Source organism: Culicoides brevitarsis, chromosome 1 (assembly GCF_036172545.1).
Source record: "Culicoides brevitarsis isolate CSIRO-B50_1 chromosome 1, AGI_CSIRO_Cbre_v1, whole genome shotgun sequence".
Classification (NCBI taxonomy): Eukaryota; Metazoa; Arthropoda; class Insecta; order Diptera; family Ceratopogonidae; genus Culicoides; species Culicoides brevitarsis.
This window is the reverse complement of record NC_087085.1, coordinates 32,541,226-32,562,890: the sequence shown is the minus strand read 5'-3', so window position 1 is coordinate 32,562,890 and position 21,665 is coordinate 32,541,226. Positions and strand designations below refer to the sequence as shown.

Genomic DNA, 21,665 nt, shown 5'->3' with positions numbered 1-21,665 from the left:
TTTATGACTGAATTAACCTAATTACATGCGTCATAAACATGATTTAAATGGTTTTATAAAAGTAATGAAAATATACGGACCACGCGGTATAAGAAAGAAAAAAAAACTTTCCTCAACCTCTAGTTGAATAATAAAATAAAAAGATATAAAACAGTGTCTTGAATTCCTTTCGAGAAATGACGACGGGCAGAGAGAGAGAGAAAGGAAAAAAATGTGTAGCTTTTCATTTGTATACCTATAAATTTACTTTTGCGATGGATTTAAATCTATTTTATTTCCATTTTCTTACCTTTCTGACGACGACCGTCTTATATTTTCTTTTTTGTTACATAACGAAACATTTTTCTTTCGAAACAAAATCATATAAATAAATAACCTTCTCTTTTTTTCCTCTTTAACGTAATAAAATATATGTTATTAATAATAAATATTACTATTGCCAGGTAATCTAACGCCTCAACCAACCGCGCCAGTGTGTAATAATGGAACCGCAGGATCTCAAATAGGTTTCGTGACTGCCGTTTATTCAATTTTGCTTTTTGCATTATCAAAATTTCTATAAATTTAATTATATTTAATTAACTTGATGCTCTAATAGACATGATTATACAAAAAAAAATAATAATTATTAATGATTATTGCGTTGCTTTTTTCACCAAAAAAAATAAAAGCTATAAATTTTAAATAAAAAAAAGTAAAACATAGAAAAAATCGTTGACATCGTTAATAAATAGAACAAAAAAAAAATAGAAAATCAATCGTTACTTATCATAAATAAGGCATAAAATTTTAGGTAATTTCATCCTTTATTAACATATTTGGCTTCATTTTTAGTTTTGATTATTATTTTTCTTTTTACACAAACACACCATTAGATGAATATTTTACTGTGATAATATTAATAAAATTAAATTAATATTTTTTTTTTAATTTTTTGTTAAAATTTTATTCAATTTTTTATATACCTTAAGAAATCTTACATTAAATATTATTTTTAATATATTTTATAAAAAATATTTACATATATTTTTATTTTATTAAAATAAAATTAATAAATTTAAATTAACAAATTATTTTTTTAATCATTAAAATTTTTAATATAAAAAATTATTTTCTAACAATTTTATTTTTTTTTGTTTTTTTTTATAAATAATTAAAAAAATTGAAATTAAAATTAATTAGATATTATTTATTTATTTAGAATCTTAATAATTTATGAAAATTTTTTTTTAATTTTTTGATATTTTTTTTTTTTTAAATTTTTTGATTATTTAAAAATGTTTCACAGTAAAATTCAATAAAAAAAATACATGAACAGAAGACACATCTTAAATCATAATAATTTCTCATATATTTTTTAATGAAATTTCCTTATGTTTATTTAACACACACCTGAAACATTCAATATTTAATTAAATAGATAAATAAATAGAAACAGCTTTATTATATATTTGCTTACATTTGTTCCATTGCTTCTCTTCTTGTACAAATTTCTTATTCTAGTTTTGATAGTCTTTTAGCTATTTTACGAATTTACTTTAAATTTTCTTAAAAAAAAAAATAAAAATCAGAAAATAATATTTTTTTTTAAATTTTGTCAGATCGTTCGCAAACTAGTTCCAATGAAGACTATCGACCAGATCGTGAAGCTGTAACGTCAACCGTCATCAATAACAACAACAACAAGCCATCTCTTAGCACGTCATCGTCAACATTGAAACCGACAACAACGACTGCTGCTCCAGCTGCTGCTGCCGCTTCGGAAACTGCTTGTCCAAAAACTGAAATGAACGTATCAGTTGCCGCATCTGCTACAGTCTTGCCGCACCTTGGAGCGATTTCTTTCATTGTTGCTCATCATTTTTACTCTGCACTACGGAGCGCAATTTCAACGAATTTTTAGAAAAAAAAACGTCGATTTTATTTAAAAAGTAGCTCTCTGCAATATTAACTGCTTTTTATATAGTCATTAATTAAATTATAATGAGAATTGTTCACTAAAAGTACTTTAAAAAAAATGAAAAGGAATAATTAATGCATGCTAAAACTATTAAAAATTAACTAGCCAAACGAAAGACGTCATGGTGATATAATTTATAAATGATACTAAACTAATAATAATAAAAATAATGAATAAATATATGAATAAAATAATCATGATAAATATTAGAAAAATTTTAACTATAAAACAAGAACAAATGTAAAATATAATAAAATGAATATGCATATTTAGCACAATGTTAAGTAGGGAGCCAAAACTTAAAAATTGTAATTTTAACAAAAAATTAAAAAAAAATTACTACGAACGCCAAAGACATGCTTCTTCAGCACGAGATAAAATTGTCTTTTAATACTCAATGCGAAGTTACTTTCAAAAAAAAAATTTACAAAATTTCCAATAAGGCCTAACCTTATACGAATTAAACTTAAAAACTCGTGCTGCACACTATATCGTGAAATATATTCTTCAAAAGTTATTATTAATTATTATTCTCTAAAGATTCGCAAAAGAACAGAACGAAACGAAAAAAAAACGAGAATGTGAAAGGTTACTTCAAGAACGGCAAGGAATGAAGGTAATAGGATGTTTACAATACATATCATCTAATAAGGTTAGAAACTATTTATTATAATAATAAAATAATAATTATTATTAAGTATAATATTTAATAGGGAATATATTTATATATAATATATAAATAAATTAAAATAATGAATATAGTATGTTTGACCATCAAGAAAATTATGTTGATGAAAAAAAAATTTTCACACAAAAAATACATAAAAATTCTAAAGCATCGTACTGCTCACACACACGCGAAAAAAAATGAATTAAAATTAAACATATATTTAGATGACTTAAGGGTAAAAATTTTCAGCTTTTCACACCTTTTTTCGTTCATATAATTAATTAATTAATCAAAAAAAAATATATTTCTCGATATAAAAAAAAATATTAAAATAAAACTGTCAGCACACAGTAAAGTCCCTTTTATAAAGGAAAGCAAATAAATTAGAAATTAAAATAAAATAAATAGTAAGAAACCAATTGCATTTTACAAATCTATATTAAAAAAACTAAACTTACTTTAAAAAAAGTCAAGAGATTAAAATAAAAAGGCACGTAGTGCAATTCTAGTATTATAAAACATGATCATTAAATTTTTTTGTTAAATTAAAACAATACAGAAAAAAATACAAACAGTTTTAGTTTATTTCATATTTATTATGAATTATATTATGGCTGCACGTTGTATTGTAAAAGTGAGTGTTTTGAGCGAACAAAAACTAATAGGGCCAGCATTGTCTTTATATGTATAATAAAAATATATATGATGAAAAAATTATAAAAAAAAACAAAAAAAATGTACTCACTTTTCACAACGTGATCCCAACTCTGCTGCCTTAACAATATATATTGTAAAATAATGAAAAAAAAATATAAAAATGAAAAAAATATAAATTACTATTAAACATACATAAAAAATACTAGAATTACACAAACACACACATTCATTATGAATAAATAAATAAATAATACAAAAATATATGAAAATGTCGTAAAAATAACCAACCTTGCAAAAAATGTTTTATTTTTTTCTGTTATAGTAAATGTTGTTAAAAAATTTGATCGGTTCGAAAATTTTAACGTGTAATAAATTCAACGATTGGGATCAATATCTTATTATTTTCCTATAATTGTCGTAGAAGATGATTGTTAAATAATACGCTTTTGCCATAAATCACAAAAAAAAAAACATGATAATATAATAAATAATTGTGCTCCATGGTTTAATAAAAAAAAATATCAAATAAAGAACAAGCTCATTAAAGATGTTCACTATCAAGATTATTAATTTAATAAATGAATAAAAAATTAATAAAGAAATCGGTCAGTATCGTTTGATAAGTATTGTTGTAAATGTCAATCGGATTAAATTAAAATTATTATAGGTAACTATTATGAGACAATGTAAACATATTATATTATCATTATAAGCAAGGAAAAAAATTATAAAAATGAAAAAATGGCGAATAAAATATATATATAAAAAATAAATATTATATTAAAATAATAATTATTATTAAAAATAATGTAGAAAAATAAGGAAAAAATAAACTTAAATGAAATCCAGAACATATCCTGAAAAAAAAAATAATAATTCTAATAAAAAAAAAGTTTTATTTTTTTTAAACTTATTTTCAAAATACTAACATCATAACATTTAATAAACATTTTAAACAAAGAAGAACGAAAAATTATCATTTAAAATTTTTATTAAATTATCAGTGATAATGTTTCATTCATTCCGAAAAAAATAATAAAATGTACAAAAAAACATGAATGCAAATATTCAAATCTACTCATTTCCAAATGGCCTGCTTTTTTATTAAAAAAAAACATAAAATATTAATGGATAACAAATAGTATTCATGGTGAGTAACTAACTAAATATCTAATAATCGATAGAATGTTGAAAGAAGGATAAAACTTAATTAAAAAAAAATATCTCACACAAACAATATATTTTTTCTTTTAAAAACACAGAATCTTTTAAAACAAATATTAATAAATTTCAATTCAATAACTCTCTAAATTTGATTCTCTCAAAAAAAAAGTTATTAAAAAAATTATAATTAAAAAAAATAGCGATAAAAAAAACTTGTAATCAGTCACAAAGAAAATGTAATGAATATATTCGCACCAAATATGCTTATTATATTATTATGATTATCATTATTATTATTATTAGACAAAAAAAATAATAAAAAATGATGAAAAAGAAACAAATTTGTAGATTTTAAAGTAATATAATAATTAATAATGGTGAATGCATATATTATATTAACATTATATATGAATATAATAATAATATAAAAATAAATATAATAAAATGATTCAAAAAAAAAAAACTTTTTTATTTACATAAAAAAATCAACTAAATATCCTACTAGAATTTAGTACTCACACATCATATAAATAAATCGAAAAAAAATGTTATTTATTTAAAATAATTAAAAAATAATCAACGAATAAACTTTTTAACTTTGTTCAAAAAAAATCTTTATTTACTAACACACAACACAACAAGTTATATTAAAAAAAATATATAAAAAGCAGAATCGTCATAAAATGTGATATGTTTCAAACGAACAAGAGCTTGCGGGCTCTTTATTAATGATAATTTCAACACACACAAGAAGAAAAACAAGAAACATCAGTATTTAAACTTAATTATTCTGTTATATTAGGAGCTTTTGTTATATTTATGTCTTACTAGAAAAAAAATGTTTAAATGCGATTATAATAAATTTAATGAATAAAAAAAAAACAAATTAAATAAAAAAACATAGATAATGATGAAAAACTAATTAATTAATATTAATGAAAATGAAAAAGGAAATTAGACAAAAAAAAACAACAAAAAAGAGATTATATGATGCTTTGTTAAATGTAAATGTTGTGTATAGATAAATAAAGGTACACAATTTTACCAAAAAAAAAAACATATTTTTCATTTAATATTCATGAAGTTTTAATAAAAATATATATTAATTTAATAGTTCAATATATTTTTTGCTTGGTTTGGATAAATTGGAAAATATATTAAAAAATTTTCAAGTATTTCTTAAAATATATTTATTTTTATATTAATAGAATATATTTATTTTTTTTTATTTATAATATATATTATTTTTTTAATTATTTTATAATATTTTTATCTATAATTAATAATAATAATTATTATTTATTAATTTATTTATTTTATTTGATTTTATTTATTTTTTAAATTTCCCAAATTTTTTAAATTCTATATGATTAACGGTAAATTGTTTGAATTACTGGTCCATATGCAGCGCCATCTGACGACTTATCACTTTCATTCGTCTCCTTTTAAAAATCGTTGCACCGGAAACTGAAAATGGAATACAACTGAAATTGAAACTGAAAATGGAATTGAACACAAAACGACGGCCATTTTCGATTTTCGCTCATTCTTCTAAAACATGTGAAAGAGTGAAGACGCTCGTTGTCTCTTAACAGCAGTAAAAAAAAAATTAGAAAAAAAGTAATTAACCATATTCAGTGCAAATATCAGCAAAAAATCAAGAAAACTAATCAAGTGCAGTCAAATTTGGTAGAAATTGAATGTGATTTTTGTAAAATAAGGCATCTAGAGTAAGGAATCTAGGTATAAAAGTATTATTGCGACGTAAAAAAATAAATTACGCTTGTTCGTTCGTTCATTCGAAACAGAGAATACAAATAGAGGACAGCTGTACGCCACACACGAACGACAAACAGAAAAAAGGTTTTCTTTTTCTTTGTTAATGTGTTAGCGACGCCATTTTGTTTTTACGTCGTCAAAAATAAAAAAAAACGCAAATTGCATTCAATCCCATTAAAAAAAGACAAAAATCAGAGCAAATTACGCAAAAAGCATACACGAACATTCTAGAATTTTGTACGGAGCAAAAAAAAAAGGGAAAAAAATTCAGTGCATTTTTTATCTTTTGTGATACACAGTGATAAGAGAATTTTGTATTTTTCAATACAATTAACGGTAAAAAAAAACTAAAAAAAAAGAGAAAGCTAACGTTGCATTTTCATCGTAATCATGACCAATTCGCACAACAAAATTAACAACAACCAGTATCGGGGCTCGCCGAAGGGCGCTTCGCCCACAGATCGGTTCTTCAACAACAACAGTCCGCCGTACTTGAGCAATAACGGACGCCAGAAAAGCAGCAACAACAATAGACAGCAACGTTCCCCCAGTACAAAGTATTTTAGTAGCCAACCATCGAGTAACATTTGCATAACACCAAACAAGTATCAGCAACGTAGTAATAATAAGACGAGCAGCAATCGTTCGCCAGCATCGCCGGCTGTCTTGGTGCTCGGCAGTTCTCCCTTTTCCTCCGGCACGGCAGCGGGCTCGCCGCCAAATTTCTCGCACTTTGCATCGAGCAAATGCTATGACGCGCCATTACCCACCTCTCTACCAAAACCACCAACCCATTGGACGTCGTGTTCGCAAGAGGCCCACAAACAAGGTGCCAAGAAGTTTGACATCTTCTCGCACAACCTCAAGTCCATCCTAAATGTTCAGGCGTAAAAAACACTCAAAATTCTCTTCTTCTCCACGTAATTGTAAAAAAAAGCATCCGAAACTTTTTAAAAACCATAACAATTTCCGTTCAACTTCAAAATCCTTCGTCGTCATTCGTCGGTGTCGTTCAACAACGCATATGCGCAACAAACAAATCTACCCCCTGTAATGGCATCGGGTTTCTTGCCCGTATTTCACTCAAACAACCATCATTGGCACCAATACTTTACAACTCTCGACTCGACTCGCTGGTTAATGTTGCAACAACGGCTCGTCGTCGTCGTCGTCGTCGTGTAGCAGAATGTGTAAAATGAAAGACAGTGTCTGAATGTAGTAAACAGGTAAAACCAGTTTTGCTTCGAAATTTACATCTTTGTACCGTTGAGGATAAGTAACACAATGGGACTTAAGTTGTAATTAAAATTTGACTTTTTTTTAACAATGGCTTTGTATTGAAATTGAATAGAATGCCGAAAAGAAACCATTTATTAAATAATTTTTTGCCGACTTATGTCTGGATTTGCAGATTTTTTTCTCATTATGCAAAAAAGTTTTAAGAAACAACATAAAAGAAAAAAATTCTGGAAAGGTCTTAGACGAAAATTGCTAAAATTAAGTAATTCATTCAACTAATGAGAAAAGCTGCTATTGAAAAAAAAATAATTATTTTTTTTTTAATTTTTGGATTTTTTTTTATGATTTAAAATTGTTAAAATTTTAATATTTTTTTGATCAAAACATATTTTTTAATAATTTTCTTGAATATTTTATTAAAAATTAAATGTAGTTCATTATTTGAAATAAAAAAATACAAAAATTTGAAAATTCAAAAAAATTAAAAATTAAAAAAAATATTTTTCAAAAATTTTATGAATATTTTAAAATTATTAATTTTAATTTACAAAAATCTTTTAAAATTTTCAAAAATTAACATGTCAAAAAATTAAAATGAGAAAAAAATTCATTTTATAAATTTTTAAATATTTTTAAATTATTTTAATTTAAAAATTTAAATCACAAAAAAATTAAAAATATTCAAAAATTTACAATAAAATTAACAAAAGTCAACTTTGTGCAACTTATCCTCGTCACCCTTGAAACAAAAAAGCTATTCAAATACAAAAAGTGTGCTCGTGTAAAACGAGTTTGAAATTTCCACACACTTTTTTGTATCTCAATACTTTTCTGTTAACCCACAATCACGTTCCGTGCAACGACATTTAACCAACTTTTTATCTTATCTCTCTCCGACTTTTTTTTTTCAAAACATCAGGTCTGTTTATTCTGGAAAACACACAAAATTTTCAAATCAGACAACAAGACTACTCATTTTGCGTCACGTTACTCACGCACGTCAAGTATCGCGTCGTCATTGCCATTCATTGCGAAATTCACGTCATCAACCATAGTTGAGTCATAGTCACATATACAAAAAAAAATTATAATTCCACTGTTAAAAATTTACCCTTCATACGGAACGACAAAAACGAAAGACAACAAGTTCTATTTAACTTTTTGAACATTTTTTTTTTTCAATTTGAATTGTAACAATAATATTTTTTACATAAAAATAAGTCAATGTTTTAAATTTTCAAATGATTTTTTTTTCCTTTTTACTATTAAACATTTTTTTTTATTATGTATTGAACACGACAAAAGTAACTATTACATTATAAGTAAACCCCTTTTTAAAATATAAAATACGTGTATGTACAATTATTATGTATAGAGAACAAAAAAAAGAAGAAAATAAGGCGAACTTATTCGTTATTTTGAATGATGAATGCTCTGATAAATTTAAATTTAAAAAAAAACTGAATATAAGATTTAACGATGATGACCTAGGCAATATGATAACAAGGCTATATGGTTCAAGAAACAAACGAGACAACACAAGATGAATTATATTGAATTTTAATGATATATAATAAATATAAATAATAAAAAAAAACATATATATTTGGACAAACAAAAGTAAATAAATGAGAAATTGTAAAGTGTATAGAGACAGGCAATTTTTGTTAGGTAGGGAAAGGAAGATAGGGAATTTTAGTTTTGAAAGGAATCAAAGGCAAGGGACTTAACATTGGAATTTGGCGCCATATTAAAACGAGACACCTTTTAATTTTTGCATAAATTCAGGTATTAAATTTTGTTAAACATATATTTTATAATTATATACATTCATTATACATAATATTATATATAAATGTATATATTATTTAATATATATAATTTTTCGATATATAAATTTAAATAATTATTAATTTTTTTTCACATGTTGTTTAAATTCACTCATAATGATCAAAAATAGTAACTTTCATTTTTTTTTAAATTTTATCAAGTTTATAACTCGCTTTTGTATGGCTGCTAAATTATTGGGATTTTGACGCAAGACGTGTAAGCCTTTCCTAAATAAATTTTTAAGGTTTCGCTCGTGTGTCGAAACACACTCAAACAATGATATTTATAGGGATTTCTAAATAAGAAAGAAAAAGGAAAGGAAAGTTAGTTACGCAAGCAACGAGAGAATAAAAAAAGGTAGAAGAATTTTTTTAATGAAACTCGGATGAAATTGGAATTAACAAAAATTAAAAAAAAGAAAGAAATGAAAAAAGAAAGGTTTTTCACACAGGTTAGAAGATTATTAGTTTTAAGGTAAAAACATGTAAATTTAAGTTCAAACTTCACAATAGACAAACATTTATTAGCGCAGACACATTATAAAGAAGGATTTAATTATTAAATTAAATCGTGAAAAATTAAACACACACATTTTTAAACTGCAGTACAAAGCTCTTTAATTATGATAGATTTGAATGTATAATCGTGCGATATATAAAAAACAAATATTGTAACAATATCGAAGAAATTATGATTTCTGTCTTTCACGTCAGTTTTAATTTGACTTTTTACGTTAAACTTATTATTATTATTATTAATTAAAAAAAAAATTATTTTTGAATTTTTTCGCGAAAATTTTCCCTTTTATGTATTTTTTCTTTATTTTTGTCATTTAATATTAATGATAATAATTGAACTATGATGAACTTTGAAATACTTTAGACAAAAAAAAAAACTATACGTCTACTTATAAGAAAAATAAAAAAAATAAGGATAAGATTAAATTTAATCAAAAATTGTTCCTTACACGAATAATTAAGTATTGTTTAAATGAGACTGGCTTATGATATTTTTACAATAAAATTATTGTAAGCGCATTTTTAATAAAATGTGTATTTAACTGAGCACAACTAGCGATTATTTCCTATATCATCATAGTTCAAAGATTATCAGCAACGCGGTTTACTTTCCATTTATTTACGTTTTCATTTTACGTTCGAATCTTTCAAAAAAATAAACTTTAATAAACTTATCTCTATCAAAAAATAAACATATTCATTAATAATTATTATCATTATATAGGAATCTGCAGTTAAAAAATACAAAAACAAGTAAATTCAAACGTTCTAAAAAAAATATTTAAACAAAAAAAAAGTGAATACGGGAAATTTTTTCAAAGCAAATAAATTAATATATATTTCTACAAGTGAAGTGTGACCAAAATGTGTGTGACGAACGAACAAGTTCTTATCATTCATCAACGCCGCACTCTCTCTGTGATAATATTATTAATAGCATTTAGTAAAGTTATTTTTAACAGAATGCACGGGTTAAAAATTTGTGGCTACGCGAATTAAATAATGATGAAAAATAAACAATTCTGGGTGAATTGATGCCACATAGAAGGAACGTTTTAATTTACTTCCCATATTATAATTAATTAATAAAAAAATAAAATAAACATAACTTTTTAAACAAGAAACAACTTTTTCACCAAAAAATATGATTTTCGTCATAATTATATTATTATAATGTTCTGATTGTCTAAATGAAAAAAAAAATAGTAAACGTAAATAATAAGATTTAAACTTTGCAAAAAGAAATTTTTTGGGATAATCGTGACATTTCATCGAATTTAATAAAGAAAGTAATAATTGTGTAAATATTGAGGAAAAACGCGAGCGTTATCAAGTTGAAGATATATTTTATAACATTCCCTTATTTGTTTAAAATAAATATATATATTTAATAAACATTAATAATTAATTATTTTTATTAATTATTAATATTATTATATTAATTAATTATACACAAAAAAATAGTTTAAATTTTTCAGTCAATTTTCTTCATAAAAATAAATTTCTGGCAAATTTTATAATAATAATAATAAATAATATTTGAAAAAAATTAGTACTAAAAATATATCTTCTTCTTGTGATTACGTGCAACAAAGAAAAATAAAAGAAAAGTTTACGCGCAACTAATTTGTGAAAAAAATATCGCGAACAAAAAATTCTGATAATAAAACATAACTTTATGTGTAATTTAAATGTTGTGATAATAAAAAGTAATTAAAAACGTTTTAGATATAAAATTACAACAACAACATCAAACAAAATGAAAAACGAAAAATTAAGGGACACGAGCATCAAACTGTACGTCAATGACAAATAAAGGAAAAAAATAATAATTAAATAAATGTAAAAAAAAACTTAATTAAAAATGGAAAAATATGATAATAAATACAATCACTGAAGAATACATTAAACATTACACATAAAAAAAACAATAATAATAATTAAAAATATTGAAAAAAAACAGAACATTGATTATTATTATCATTGTTATTGTTGCTCTGCTTACGAATATAAATATTTAAAAAGTAACTTTGATAACAATTCAAACAGAGATAATGGCAATCAATGTCCTGTCGATGTGGTACAACATGCTACCAGATAATTTTTGTCACTCCCAGCAGTGAACAATGAAGCTTTAAAATTTTTTAGAGATCATAAAAATCTCTTTCTTTGATAAATAATATCTTATAAAAATTTTTTGACAGACTTTTCGAATATTTTTTTCCAGTTTGATGCTTTTTACCCCCGCAAAATTTCCTTTTTTTTTAAGTTAAATAAATAAATAATAAGTTTAAACTAAAAAGGCAGAAACAAAAACCGAAAATTTTATTTCTCATAAATACTTTAATTATTGTCTTAAAATATATATATACTTTATATATAAATACCAAAAAAAACTTTTAAATAATTAATAATAATGTCTGTCATTAAAAAATATTCCTATGCAATTATTTTGTTCACCTCTACAACAAATAAATAAACCGCGTTGAATACGTAAAACATACCTATAATCAAAAAAAACATAATTAATTAAATGTATATTTTGCCTGTATAGTTGCAGCAAAACATTGATCGCGAGATGATACTGATTTGAACATAACCAAAAAAAAATTATATAAAAACCTTTATTTTCATCCCCGCTTTTTATTTTATTATTTTAAACCAAAAATTATTATTAATTAAACATCATTAAAAAAAAGAGTGAAAGCTTATCTATTATTATAACAACATATATAATAATAACAAACGTGCGTATTTAGCTTTCACAAAACAACAAACAGAAGAATTCGCGAAAAAATTATTATTTTTATACAAAAACCGCTCATTTAAGTTACTTTTTATTATTAATAGTTCTTTCACGACCCGTTTTTGTTTTAAAAAATCTCTCTCTATCTATCTCATTATCTATCAATTTTTCATCAGGTGGGTTATTATTATGATTTTAAACCATTTTATTTCTATTTATTATTTTATTAAAACTTATAAAAAAAACTAAAAAAAAAAACAAAAAAAAAAAAAAAAAAAAAATTAAAAAATATGTTCAAATCACTGTCATTGACAGGCAAAAATTAAAGCAGGATCTTCAGAAAAAAATATAAATTTATATGAAAAAATAATCATCAGTAAAGCCAAATATAAATTTTATTACGCCGCGCAGAAAAGTAATGATTTAAAAAAAAACAATCATTAACAGTTGAGTTTTCTTTGTTTGATTAAAAAAAATAGAGTTTGATAATAAAAATTAAGAAAACGCACCAAATTAAACATAAACATTTTTCCACCTATATGTTACAATTATTATTATAATAAAACATTTGATCTTTTTCTATATATTATAAACTTATTAATTACATAGTTTTTGTGCTTTAAAAAGATACACGAAAATTACAACGCAGCTCGATACGTTTTATAAAAATGTTTCAATGGCAATCCGTTAAATGTTAACTAAAACGCGTCTGTGTATAGTAACTATTTAGTATCTTGCAAATTTTAAATATTATAAATTGAAAGTCTTTGAAAAACAAAATAACTGAAACAATTTATTCTGTGATTTTTTATAAATAAATAGTGAAACATAAAAAACTTCGCAACAACCTTATTTTCTTCTTCATTTATATATTAATGAATAAAAAAAAATAAATTTAAAATTTTTTGTAACATCATATTCTGTCAAAATGTATAACATTGACTCGTACAATTACGATACGAATTTATTTATTGTTTAAAATAAAATAAATGTTTTGGCAAATCAATAAATAAAATAAGTGTGTCAGCCTTGTTCTGGTCAATGTTAGTGCACAAATAATAAATAATAAAAAATTTTTGTATCAAAAAATATGTAAGAATATCGAAAAATCTGGTATTTTGTTTATTTAATTAAAATCTAAAACAAATAAAAAAGGAAATTGTAAAAAAGACAGGAAATGTAAAAAAAAGTTTGATTTTCTTTGTAAGAAAATGTAAACAGTAATAAATATTTAGGAATATTATAATAGTTAGTTTTAATTAAATAAACATTACACGAAACATTCTTCGATATTTTTATAGATTTTTTGAATGAAGCAATGCAATTGTATAACATAAGTACCAAACAAAAAAAACTGTACTTTAATAAATTTAAGAAAAAATTTGTAAAACCAACATTTTGAATGAAAAAAAGAAAAAATATAAATGAAGAAGTATGGCTTAAAAAATAAAATGAAGCCAAAAGCTGAAAAAAATATCCTCAGCAAAAAAAATAAATAAAATGAAAAAAGAGAAAAAACGAAAAAATAAAAAAAAAAAATACAAATCCGATCCATTCCCCAATTACAATACCTTTTCCCTTCATCCAAAATCCTTTACCTTTCATCCTCCCGGCCTCCTTGATATTTCCCCATAATCCCCCAAAATAAAAAAATAAAATCCCATTTTCCCAACAAGGAGGCCACCCAAATAAATCACAAAAGAGTTAAGATAATCAAACAAACCAACAAAAAAAGGTACGTCGCTTCTCGTGATTTATCATGACGAAGCTTGATGGACCGAAAAATATTATAAAAAGTTATTACAAGCAATTAATAGAAATAAAAGGAGTGTCATAGGCCATGACGAGGTAAAATTAATAATTTTTTTGGCTCAAAAATAGAAGATTTTAATAAAAATAAACATTTTTTGGCTCAAAAATTTAAAAAAATCTTTAATACGAGTCGATTTTTTTTATAAAATGCATTAAAATTACCTTATAAAAGTCCAAAACGTTGCATTTTAATCGATTTTTACCTAATTTTATAACATGTCCATCAAAAAATCTCCAAAATTACCCTGACAATATCGATTTAACAAAGCAACGAAGCAAACAAACATTGTTTTTCATGAAATTTCGCCAGACGTCTGGCATTTCCCATCTTAAAAGGACCCAAATTTTAATCTTTCCTGTCTGACAAATTATTTCAGGTACCGAATTACGCGTAAAAACCCACAAAAATGGTCGAATCCGACGATGTCTTCGAAATGGACATCCTCGCTGAGGCCGAGGTAACAAAACTTCAAAAGCAATATCGTCAAATCGAGAACGAACACAATTCATTTATCGAAGAAAAGGACCGCCAATCCCGAAAATATGAAAAAATCTCCAAAATTCTCGAAAAGGAACGCGCTCAACTCAAATTTCAGTTGGAAGCGGAGGAGTTGGGACCCCATTTCCGCAAAGAAACGGAACACCAAATGCAATTGCTGGCATTGCAGGATCGCATGGAGAAGGTTCAAGGGGTTTTGAATAGGAAAAAAGCAAATTTGAAGGAAATGGAAGAACAAATCACAAAAACTTTAAAGCAAATTTCGCAAGTTCGTGAAAATGAGAGAACAGAAACGAAATATAACGAGACCATTGTGACGAATCATCGAACAATCGCGAAATTGGAGAATCGCTTGGATGTGGTGAACAAACGAGCGGGCGTCGTAATGGGCGAAAATGCGATTTTACGGGAGACAATTGATCACATGTTGCAGGAACGAGCGACTTTTAACGTCATGTGGGATAAACTTGTGACACGCCTGAACGATGGGAAGAAACATTTGATGGATTTAATTGAGCAGGCGACACAAGCGTACGATCAACGTGAGGAACTTTGCAACAAATTGCAACTCATGAAGGATAAAGGACAGAACGACAAGTACGCCCACATCCAAGAAATGCGAGAATTGCAACGAAAATTGGATCATGACGCGAAATTGCAGGAATTTTTGGAAGTCAAAGGGCAACGCAGGTCAAATGTCGAGTTGGAAGAACGAGAAGCGCAACGCAAAAAACGCATGAAAGAAGAACTGGAACGGCAGCATGAGGAATATGAAGCGACGATGCAACGAATTAAGACATTTTCCAATGAGAAAGACGTCGAGAAGCTCGTTACGAAGTTCATTAAGCAGGAAGAAGAGAATTTCGCACTGTTTAATTACGTGAACGAATTGAGTCATGAGGTTGAGGCATTGACAGACACGGTTCAGCTGTTGCAGGAACAAATCGATGAGCAACGAGAGATCAATGAGAGCAAGAAAAATAAGAAAGACGAGAGTATTGAAGCACTGACGAGGGAAAATGATAAATTTAAGGCGATGGCTGATGAGGCATATGAATTACAGATTCATTGTGAAGCTACACTTACGAAGTTGTTGCATGGCGTCGAACGGATTTACAAGTAAATATTATAAAAAGTTGATTTTTTTTCACAATTTTAATTAATTTTAATTTTTTTTTAGTACAAAAATTTAATTTTTAATTTTTTTAGAGTTCTGAATTGAATATTTCAGACTAAAAAGTGTCGATTTTCATTTATATCTCAAATTTTCGTGGGAAAAATGGCAAAAATTTGTCTAAAATCCCAGATATTTGACTTTTCTGTCTGATTTTTTATTGAAGTTTATCAATTTTAACTCACTTCGTTTTTTAATTTAATATTTTTTATTGAATTTCCTAATTTTTTATTTAATTCCTAATTTTGGATTAATTTTGATTTCTTATTTTTGCCTATTTTTAGTACAAAAATGTACTTTTTGAGTTTTATTAGTATTCTTATAGGTCATAAATTAAAATTTTTTACTCAAATATTTTTTTTTATGCTTAAAAATGAACAAATCAAGCCAAAAATTTTCAAATTTTTATTAAATTTCGACTAAAAAGACAAATTTTTATTCAAAAACTAAAATTTTTAAAGAAAATTTATTAATTTAAGCAAAAATTAACTTTTTTGACGTCAAAATATTAAAAAAATAATTTTTAATAAATTTTTTCAGAGTTCTCGTGTGCGACGAAGCCCCAATCCTGTACTTGTTAGGAACACAAGACAAGAAAGTAACGTTGAACAACGCCAAACTCTTCTTGGGCATCGTTGAACGGAAAGTAATGAACATCATCGACAACGTCAACTTAATTTTCACCGAGCCAGCTGCCAAAATTTTGGGAAAACCGAACCGAGTTCCGAACTTTAACGTCAAGGACTCTGCCAAAGGCGGCAAGGAGCAATAGAAATTTTTTTAATAAAATAAATAAAATTTATTTTTAACTCTTCTTCACTGTCACGATAATATTGGGCTCATCTGACTTTGCACTCGAATCTGGCACTAATTTCCTGCCTTTCAAGTCAATTTCGGGATGAACTCTTTGGAGATGTTTCTTTAAGCTGCTGTGATAACCGTAACGTGCTCCACAATTTTCGACGAAACAGAGAAAATCTTTTATTTTCTTATGAACTCGGATTATGTGACGTTTGAGAGACTAAAAAAAATATTTTTTTTTTAATTTGAGATTTTTTTAAAAAGAAAATAGACTTACGTCATTAGTTTTGTACACGCGACTGCATTCGTCACAATTAAAAGTCGTACTTGGTTTCTTTTTTTGTACTTTTTGACCTAAATGCTTGATTCTTTCGTGATAGTTGCACTCATACTTGCTCTTGAATTTGGCATTACAGATGGAACAAAAGACATATTTCGTTTCGTGAACTATTCGATGCTTATAGAGACTCAATTTTGACTTGAATTTCGCTCCACAGACGAAACATTCTTCATTTCTTTCGGATTGATGCTTCACCATATGAGCTTTCTACGAAAAAAAAATAAATTAAAAATTAGAAAAAATATTAAAATTTATTAAAAATTTCTTACCAAACTGTCTTTCGTGACATATCTTCCGCCGCAAAAATCACATTCAAACGGTTTTTTGTCCAAATGTTTCAAGTTCATGTGAACTTTTAACGATTGCGGTCGACAGAATTGCTTATCACAGCCTTTTTCCGTGCATTTATACCTCCTCACTCGTCCGGTGCATTTCTCCTCGTGATCTTTTAGATAAATTTCCTTCACTGTTCTTCGACATTTGGTGCATTGAACTGTTTTTTTCGCAGCTATCTTTCGTTCTCGCAAATATTCCTCGTCAACTTCGATGTTTTGCGGTTGTTCGATTACGACATCGTCGCTAAATGCATCTTCTTGTAAACTTTCGTCGTCTTGAACGATTTCAATGGCTTCATATTCATCGGATTCTTCTTCCTCTTCTACTTCAGTCTTGATTGGGGTGCTTTGGGCAAGTTCTCTGAGTCGCCAGGAGCTTGAAATGGTTTCTACACATCCGTGACAAAGAAAGTCTTCTTCGAGAACGGCGATTCCACAAATTGTTTCGACCATAGATTTTAGTTTGACATCCGTTAAAAAATGCATTTCTTGTGTTTTTGTGGATTTTCGACAGATTCTGCATGGCTGGAGGGTGTCTAAAGGCATTTTTTCAGTAAAAAATCATGAATTTTTGATTTAAACTGTTATAAAAATAAAAACAAAGACAGGAGGCAAACAAATTTTGGTTCAAAAGTGTCCTTGAAGCCGTTACTTGTCAAATTTAATTGAAATTTTCTCCCGTTATTTATTGAAATAAATCATTTTTTGAGGATTTTGAGTCAAAAAATGCCACAATTTCATAAAATTATTCAATAAATCATTTAAAAAACCTTTAAAATCCTCAAAAACATCCAGAAATTTCTCTAATTTGCTTGTTAGGATCCCTTCCCAACCAACATTTACCTCAAACTTTCAAATCCAACACACAAACGATGCTTCTATGCCTCTTGCCGTGTTTTTTTTCTGTACGTTCACTATCGAGAGAGAATCAGTTGTTTCTGAAATTCTCTCGTTTCAGTTGTCATTCATAATTTCGCGACCGTCGAATCAACACACACAAACAATTTGAAACCAAAAGTGCATCTTTTATCCGTGAAATCGCCAAAAATCCACAAAAATCTTGTCAAAATTCAATTAAACAACGTCTTGACATCATCCTCCATCGCTTGAAAAACAAAAAATCCCGTTGCAGCTTCGGTAACTAGCAGAAAATCGCTGCTAATGTAATTCAGGGTCTCCATTCGGGACTCGAGCTCCAATTTACAGGACAATTTCGGGTGTTTAACGATGTCTGTGACGAGTTTTTATCGGTACAAAAGGAGAAAAATGCTAAAAGCAAGAGTCTGAAACGGAAAAAGTGTAAAAAAATAAAGATTAAAAATTAAGCAAAACAATTTAAATATTTGCCAAGTGTTCCAAAGTGAAGTGATTGAAAAGATATTTATCAATAAATATCGTTTAACTCGCTCTCGAGCATCAATCGTCACATCGCCTTCGAGTTTCGGTTCTAAATTTAACCGGATCATAGTTTTCTTCGTTTTATCATTACACATCGACTCGCCAAAACGACCAAGAAACTGTAATTTGTATAAATAAATAAAGCAAATTAATGTGAAAATTACTGTCTCACACAAGATATTTACGCGAGTGAGCATATAGTGAGCGAGTGAGTGTTTATTTGCGAAAAAAAAAATTGTTATTATTATTACGCATATTATATGCAGCTCTACCTACCTACGAATAAATAAATAGCGAACCAGAAGCAGCTGAATTATGTTGTGTCTATAAAAATAATAAATAAAAGAAAAAAAACGAATAAAAATTGATTGAGTGAGAAAATAGAGAGAGAAAAAGCGGAAAATTTTCACGGGGTTTAAATGTGTGCGGAGGGCCGAAAACGTTTGCCATGGTTTCAGCAGTAAACAGTCCGGCAAGAAAGCAGCAAAAAAGTGTTTCAGTCCAGACGTTTGCGCACGAAAGTGATCTTACGCTACTTTTGCCCTACGGCGCATCGGCAAGCGATCAGCACGGTGTTGTCTACGAAATACGCAAAATGGAGCCACGAGGCTCAACGCGAATCCGTTCCATAGCGTTTCTCTGTCTGTTCCTGGCTGTCGCCGGCATCATCGGGTTCGGCTACTTTTGTGATAGCAAGGTAAGCGATGCATCATTTATTTATTTATCGCACATTAGATACACTTACGGCGCGCGGCGCGCACATAAATTAAGGGGTAGTGCATGAAATGTCAAAGTTGATGAACGAAAACCATAATTTTTCAATGAAAGTGCTAAAGTTAGTCACATTGTTAATAATAATAAAAAAAAATAACGAAAAATTGTAATAAAAATCAACCGTGGCAACAGTTGTTGTTTCCTACATGAAGTTATTTGCTCAAATTTGTTTGCCTTTTGTTGGAGTTAAGTTATTATTGTCCTTGCACGAGTTGATTGAAGAAAGTATTTTCGTTCTATTTCGTGATTTGCTTCCGAAATATCGAACTTTCTTGATATTTACAAAAATTTCAAAGATTTTTTAACTTTTCTCAAAAATTTTTTAGTCTAAAATATTAAAAACCAATTTAAAAAAAAAATAATAAAAAAATCTAAATTTAAGTTACCAATTTACAGCTTTTGTTACGTAAATTTTCATTGAATGATTTCCATTTAATTATTTTATTATTAATTAAAGGCTTCTTGGTTTTTATATAACGAAACGAAAAAAATAGGCGTCAAATTCCTTTTTGATGTTTTTTCTGGCAATCGAGGACAATCGATGTAAATTTTATTGATGAATTTTTTGGTTACATAAAAAATTTAAAATTTTCAAAATTATAAATTTTTTTAAAAAATTAATTAATTTTTTTTAAATAAAATTTCTAATTAATGTTAGAAAAGTTAAAATTTTTAGAAATATTAAAAAAAAAAATAAAATAAAAAAATATTTTTTTATAAATCTTTCATATTTTTAAAGGATTTTCAAAAAATATTTTAAATATGAAAAAATGAATAAATTTTATCAACATTTAATTAATTCAAGTAAGGCCGTTCCAAATTTTTTCCGATGTTTTTGTTCCAAAAGATTATTTTCAAAATAGGGGTGGCAAAATAAAAAAAAGTTTTGAAATACAGTTTCATACAAAATGCCAAAATTTTAACAAATTTTGGTCTTTCATGAATATTTTAGATGTTTTTATTGTATCTACATTGAGATTCGATGATTTAAAATTGATCTGAAAGTATTTTAAGTTAAAAATTTTAACAAAAAAAATTCATAAAAAAAACCATCAAAATTTTTTGAAAAATAATTTTTAGAAAATATTTTTAGAGAAGAAAATTCATCGATTTTCAACACAAAAAATTTTAAAAAAAAAATTAAAAAATTTTAAAAATTTCTTAAAATATAAAAAAATTACCTTAAAAAACGGTCAATTTTGATGAAATTTTTAACTTTTTTTTTTTATTTTGCCCAATTGAATTTTCGGCCTTTGAAATGGGGCAGGGGACAAAAACATAGAAAAAAATTTGGAGCGGCCTAATATCTAATTAAATTAATAAATTTAAAAATTTTCGTTAATAAAATTATTTAAATAAATATTTTTCTAAAATTAAAATTTTAAAAGTTGAGAAACTTTAAAGAAATTTAAGGTTTTTGTTTTGATTTTTTGTATTTTTATATTTTTTTTTACGTTTTTTGCAATTCTTCGTAATATCTTATCAACCTATTCATTCAATTTTGATTTTGACATTTACCTCAATTGATGTAATTGATATTGATGATAACCATATCAAAATTTACATCTAATGAATAATTAGAAGGACATCAATCTTGAATTAATATTGCAAATTCTCAAAATTTCATCAAACAATTGTATCATGATTAATTTCTCGATGACTTATGTTAAATGTCTCAACTTTCACAGAAGCGGTGCAATCTGTTATTCTGCAAACAGAAAAATATTAAAAAATTCTGAAAACAGAGGAAATTATTAAATTCTTGAAAAAAATATTTTTTTTATTTTAAATAATTTTTTTTTTAATATGATTGAATCATTTAAAAATTAAAAAAATAAATATTTTTTTCAAGAAAAAAATTTTCAAGTTCAAAAAAAATAGTTTTGTCGGAAATATTTTTTTTTACCGAATTCAATCAAAATCACACGTCATGATGAAAATCCATAAACTTCCCTTTGCCAACATATCC

At 26.1% G+C, this 21,665-nt stretch overlaps 4 protein-coding genes across 4 annotated transcripts in view; 3 read left to right on the top strand and 1 right to left on the bottom strand.

Moving 5' to 3' along the window:
• The first annotated feature begins 6,017 nt into the window (after positions 1-6,017).
• LOC134827508 (proline-rich nuclear receptor coactivator 2 B-like) lies at positions 6,018-9,953 on the top strand. The gene is made up of 2 exons (XM_063840184.1): positions 6,018-7,456; positions 8,389-9,953. The coding sequence occupies exon 1, from the start codon at positions 6,621-6,623 to the stop codon at positions 7,119-7,121; it is 501 nt and encodes a 166-aa protein (XP_063696254.1). The 5' UTR covers positions 6,018-6,620; the 3' UTR covers positions 7,122-7,456; positions 8,389-9,953.
• A 4,616-nt stretch (positions 9,954-14,569) lies between these two features.
• Positions 14,570-16,820, top strand: LOC134837654 (coiled-coil domain-containing protein 63). The gene is made up of 2 exons (XM_063853036.1): positions 14,570-15,993; positions 16,589-16,820. The coding sequence occupies exons 1-2, from the start codon at positions 14,783-14,785 to the stop codon at positions 16,818-16,820; spliced, it is 1,443 nt and encodes a 480-aa protein (XP_063709106.1). The 5' UTR covers positions 14,570-14,782.
• Positions 16,735-18,112, bottom strand: LOC134827507 (zinc finger protein 90-like). The gene is made up of 3 exons (XM_063840182.1): positions 17,459-18,112; positions 17,127-17,396; positions 16,735-17,069 (listed from the first exon to the last, which is right to left on the bottom strand). The coding sequence occupies exons 1-3, from the start codon at positions 18,068-18,070 to the stop codon at positions 16,854-16,856; spliced, it is 1,098 nt and encodes a 365-aa protein (XP_063696252.1). The 5' UTR covers positions 18,071-18,112; the 3' UTR covers positions 16,735-16,853.
• Positions 18,113-18,519: 407 nt separating this feature from the next.
• The window catches only part of LOC134831564 (heparan-sulfate 6-O-sulfotransferase 2), a 33,951-nt gene continuing 30,805 nt past the window's right edge, over positions 18,520-21,665 (top strand). The window contains exon 1 of the mRNA XM_063845321.1: positions 18,520-19,619. Coding sequence (XP_063701391.1) covers positions 19,371-19,619 — 249 coding nt within the window. The 5' untranslated portion in view covers positions 18,520-19,370. The remainder of the gene's footprint in view (positions 19,620-21,665) is intronic.

Bases quoted from the DNA above. Each gene is read 5' to 3' on its own strand.
- LOC134837654 (XM_063853036.1), top strand. From the start codon at position 14,783: ATGGTCGAATCCGACGATGTCTTCGAAATGGACATCCTCGCTGAGGCC. The intron at 15,994-16,588 runs GTAAATATTATA...AAATTTTTTCAG, and splicing joins GGCGTCGAACGGATTTACAA to AGTTCTCGTGTGCGACGAAG.
- LOC134827508 (XM_063840184.1), top strand. From the start codon at position 6,621: ATGACCAATTCGCACAACAAAATTAACAACAACCAGTATCGGGGCTCG.
- LOC134827507 (XM_063840182.1), bottom strand. From the start codon at position 18,070: ATGCCTTTAGACACCCTCCAGCCATGCAGAATCTGTCGAAAATCCACA. The intron at 17,397-17,458 runs GTAAGAAATTTT...TTTTTTTCGTAG, and splicing joins ATGTCACGAAAGACAGTTTG to AAAGCTCATATGGTGAAGCA. The intron at 17,070-17,126 runs GTAAGTCTATTT...TATTTTTTTTAG, and splicing joins GCGTGTACAAAACTAATGAC to TCTCTCAAACGTCACATAAT.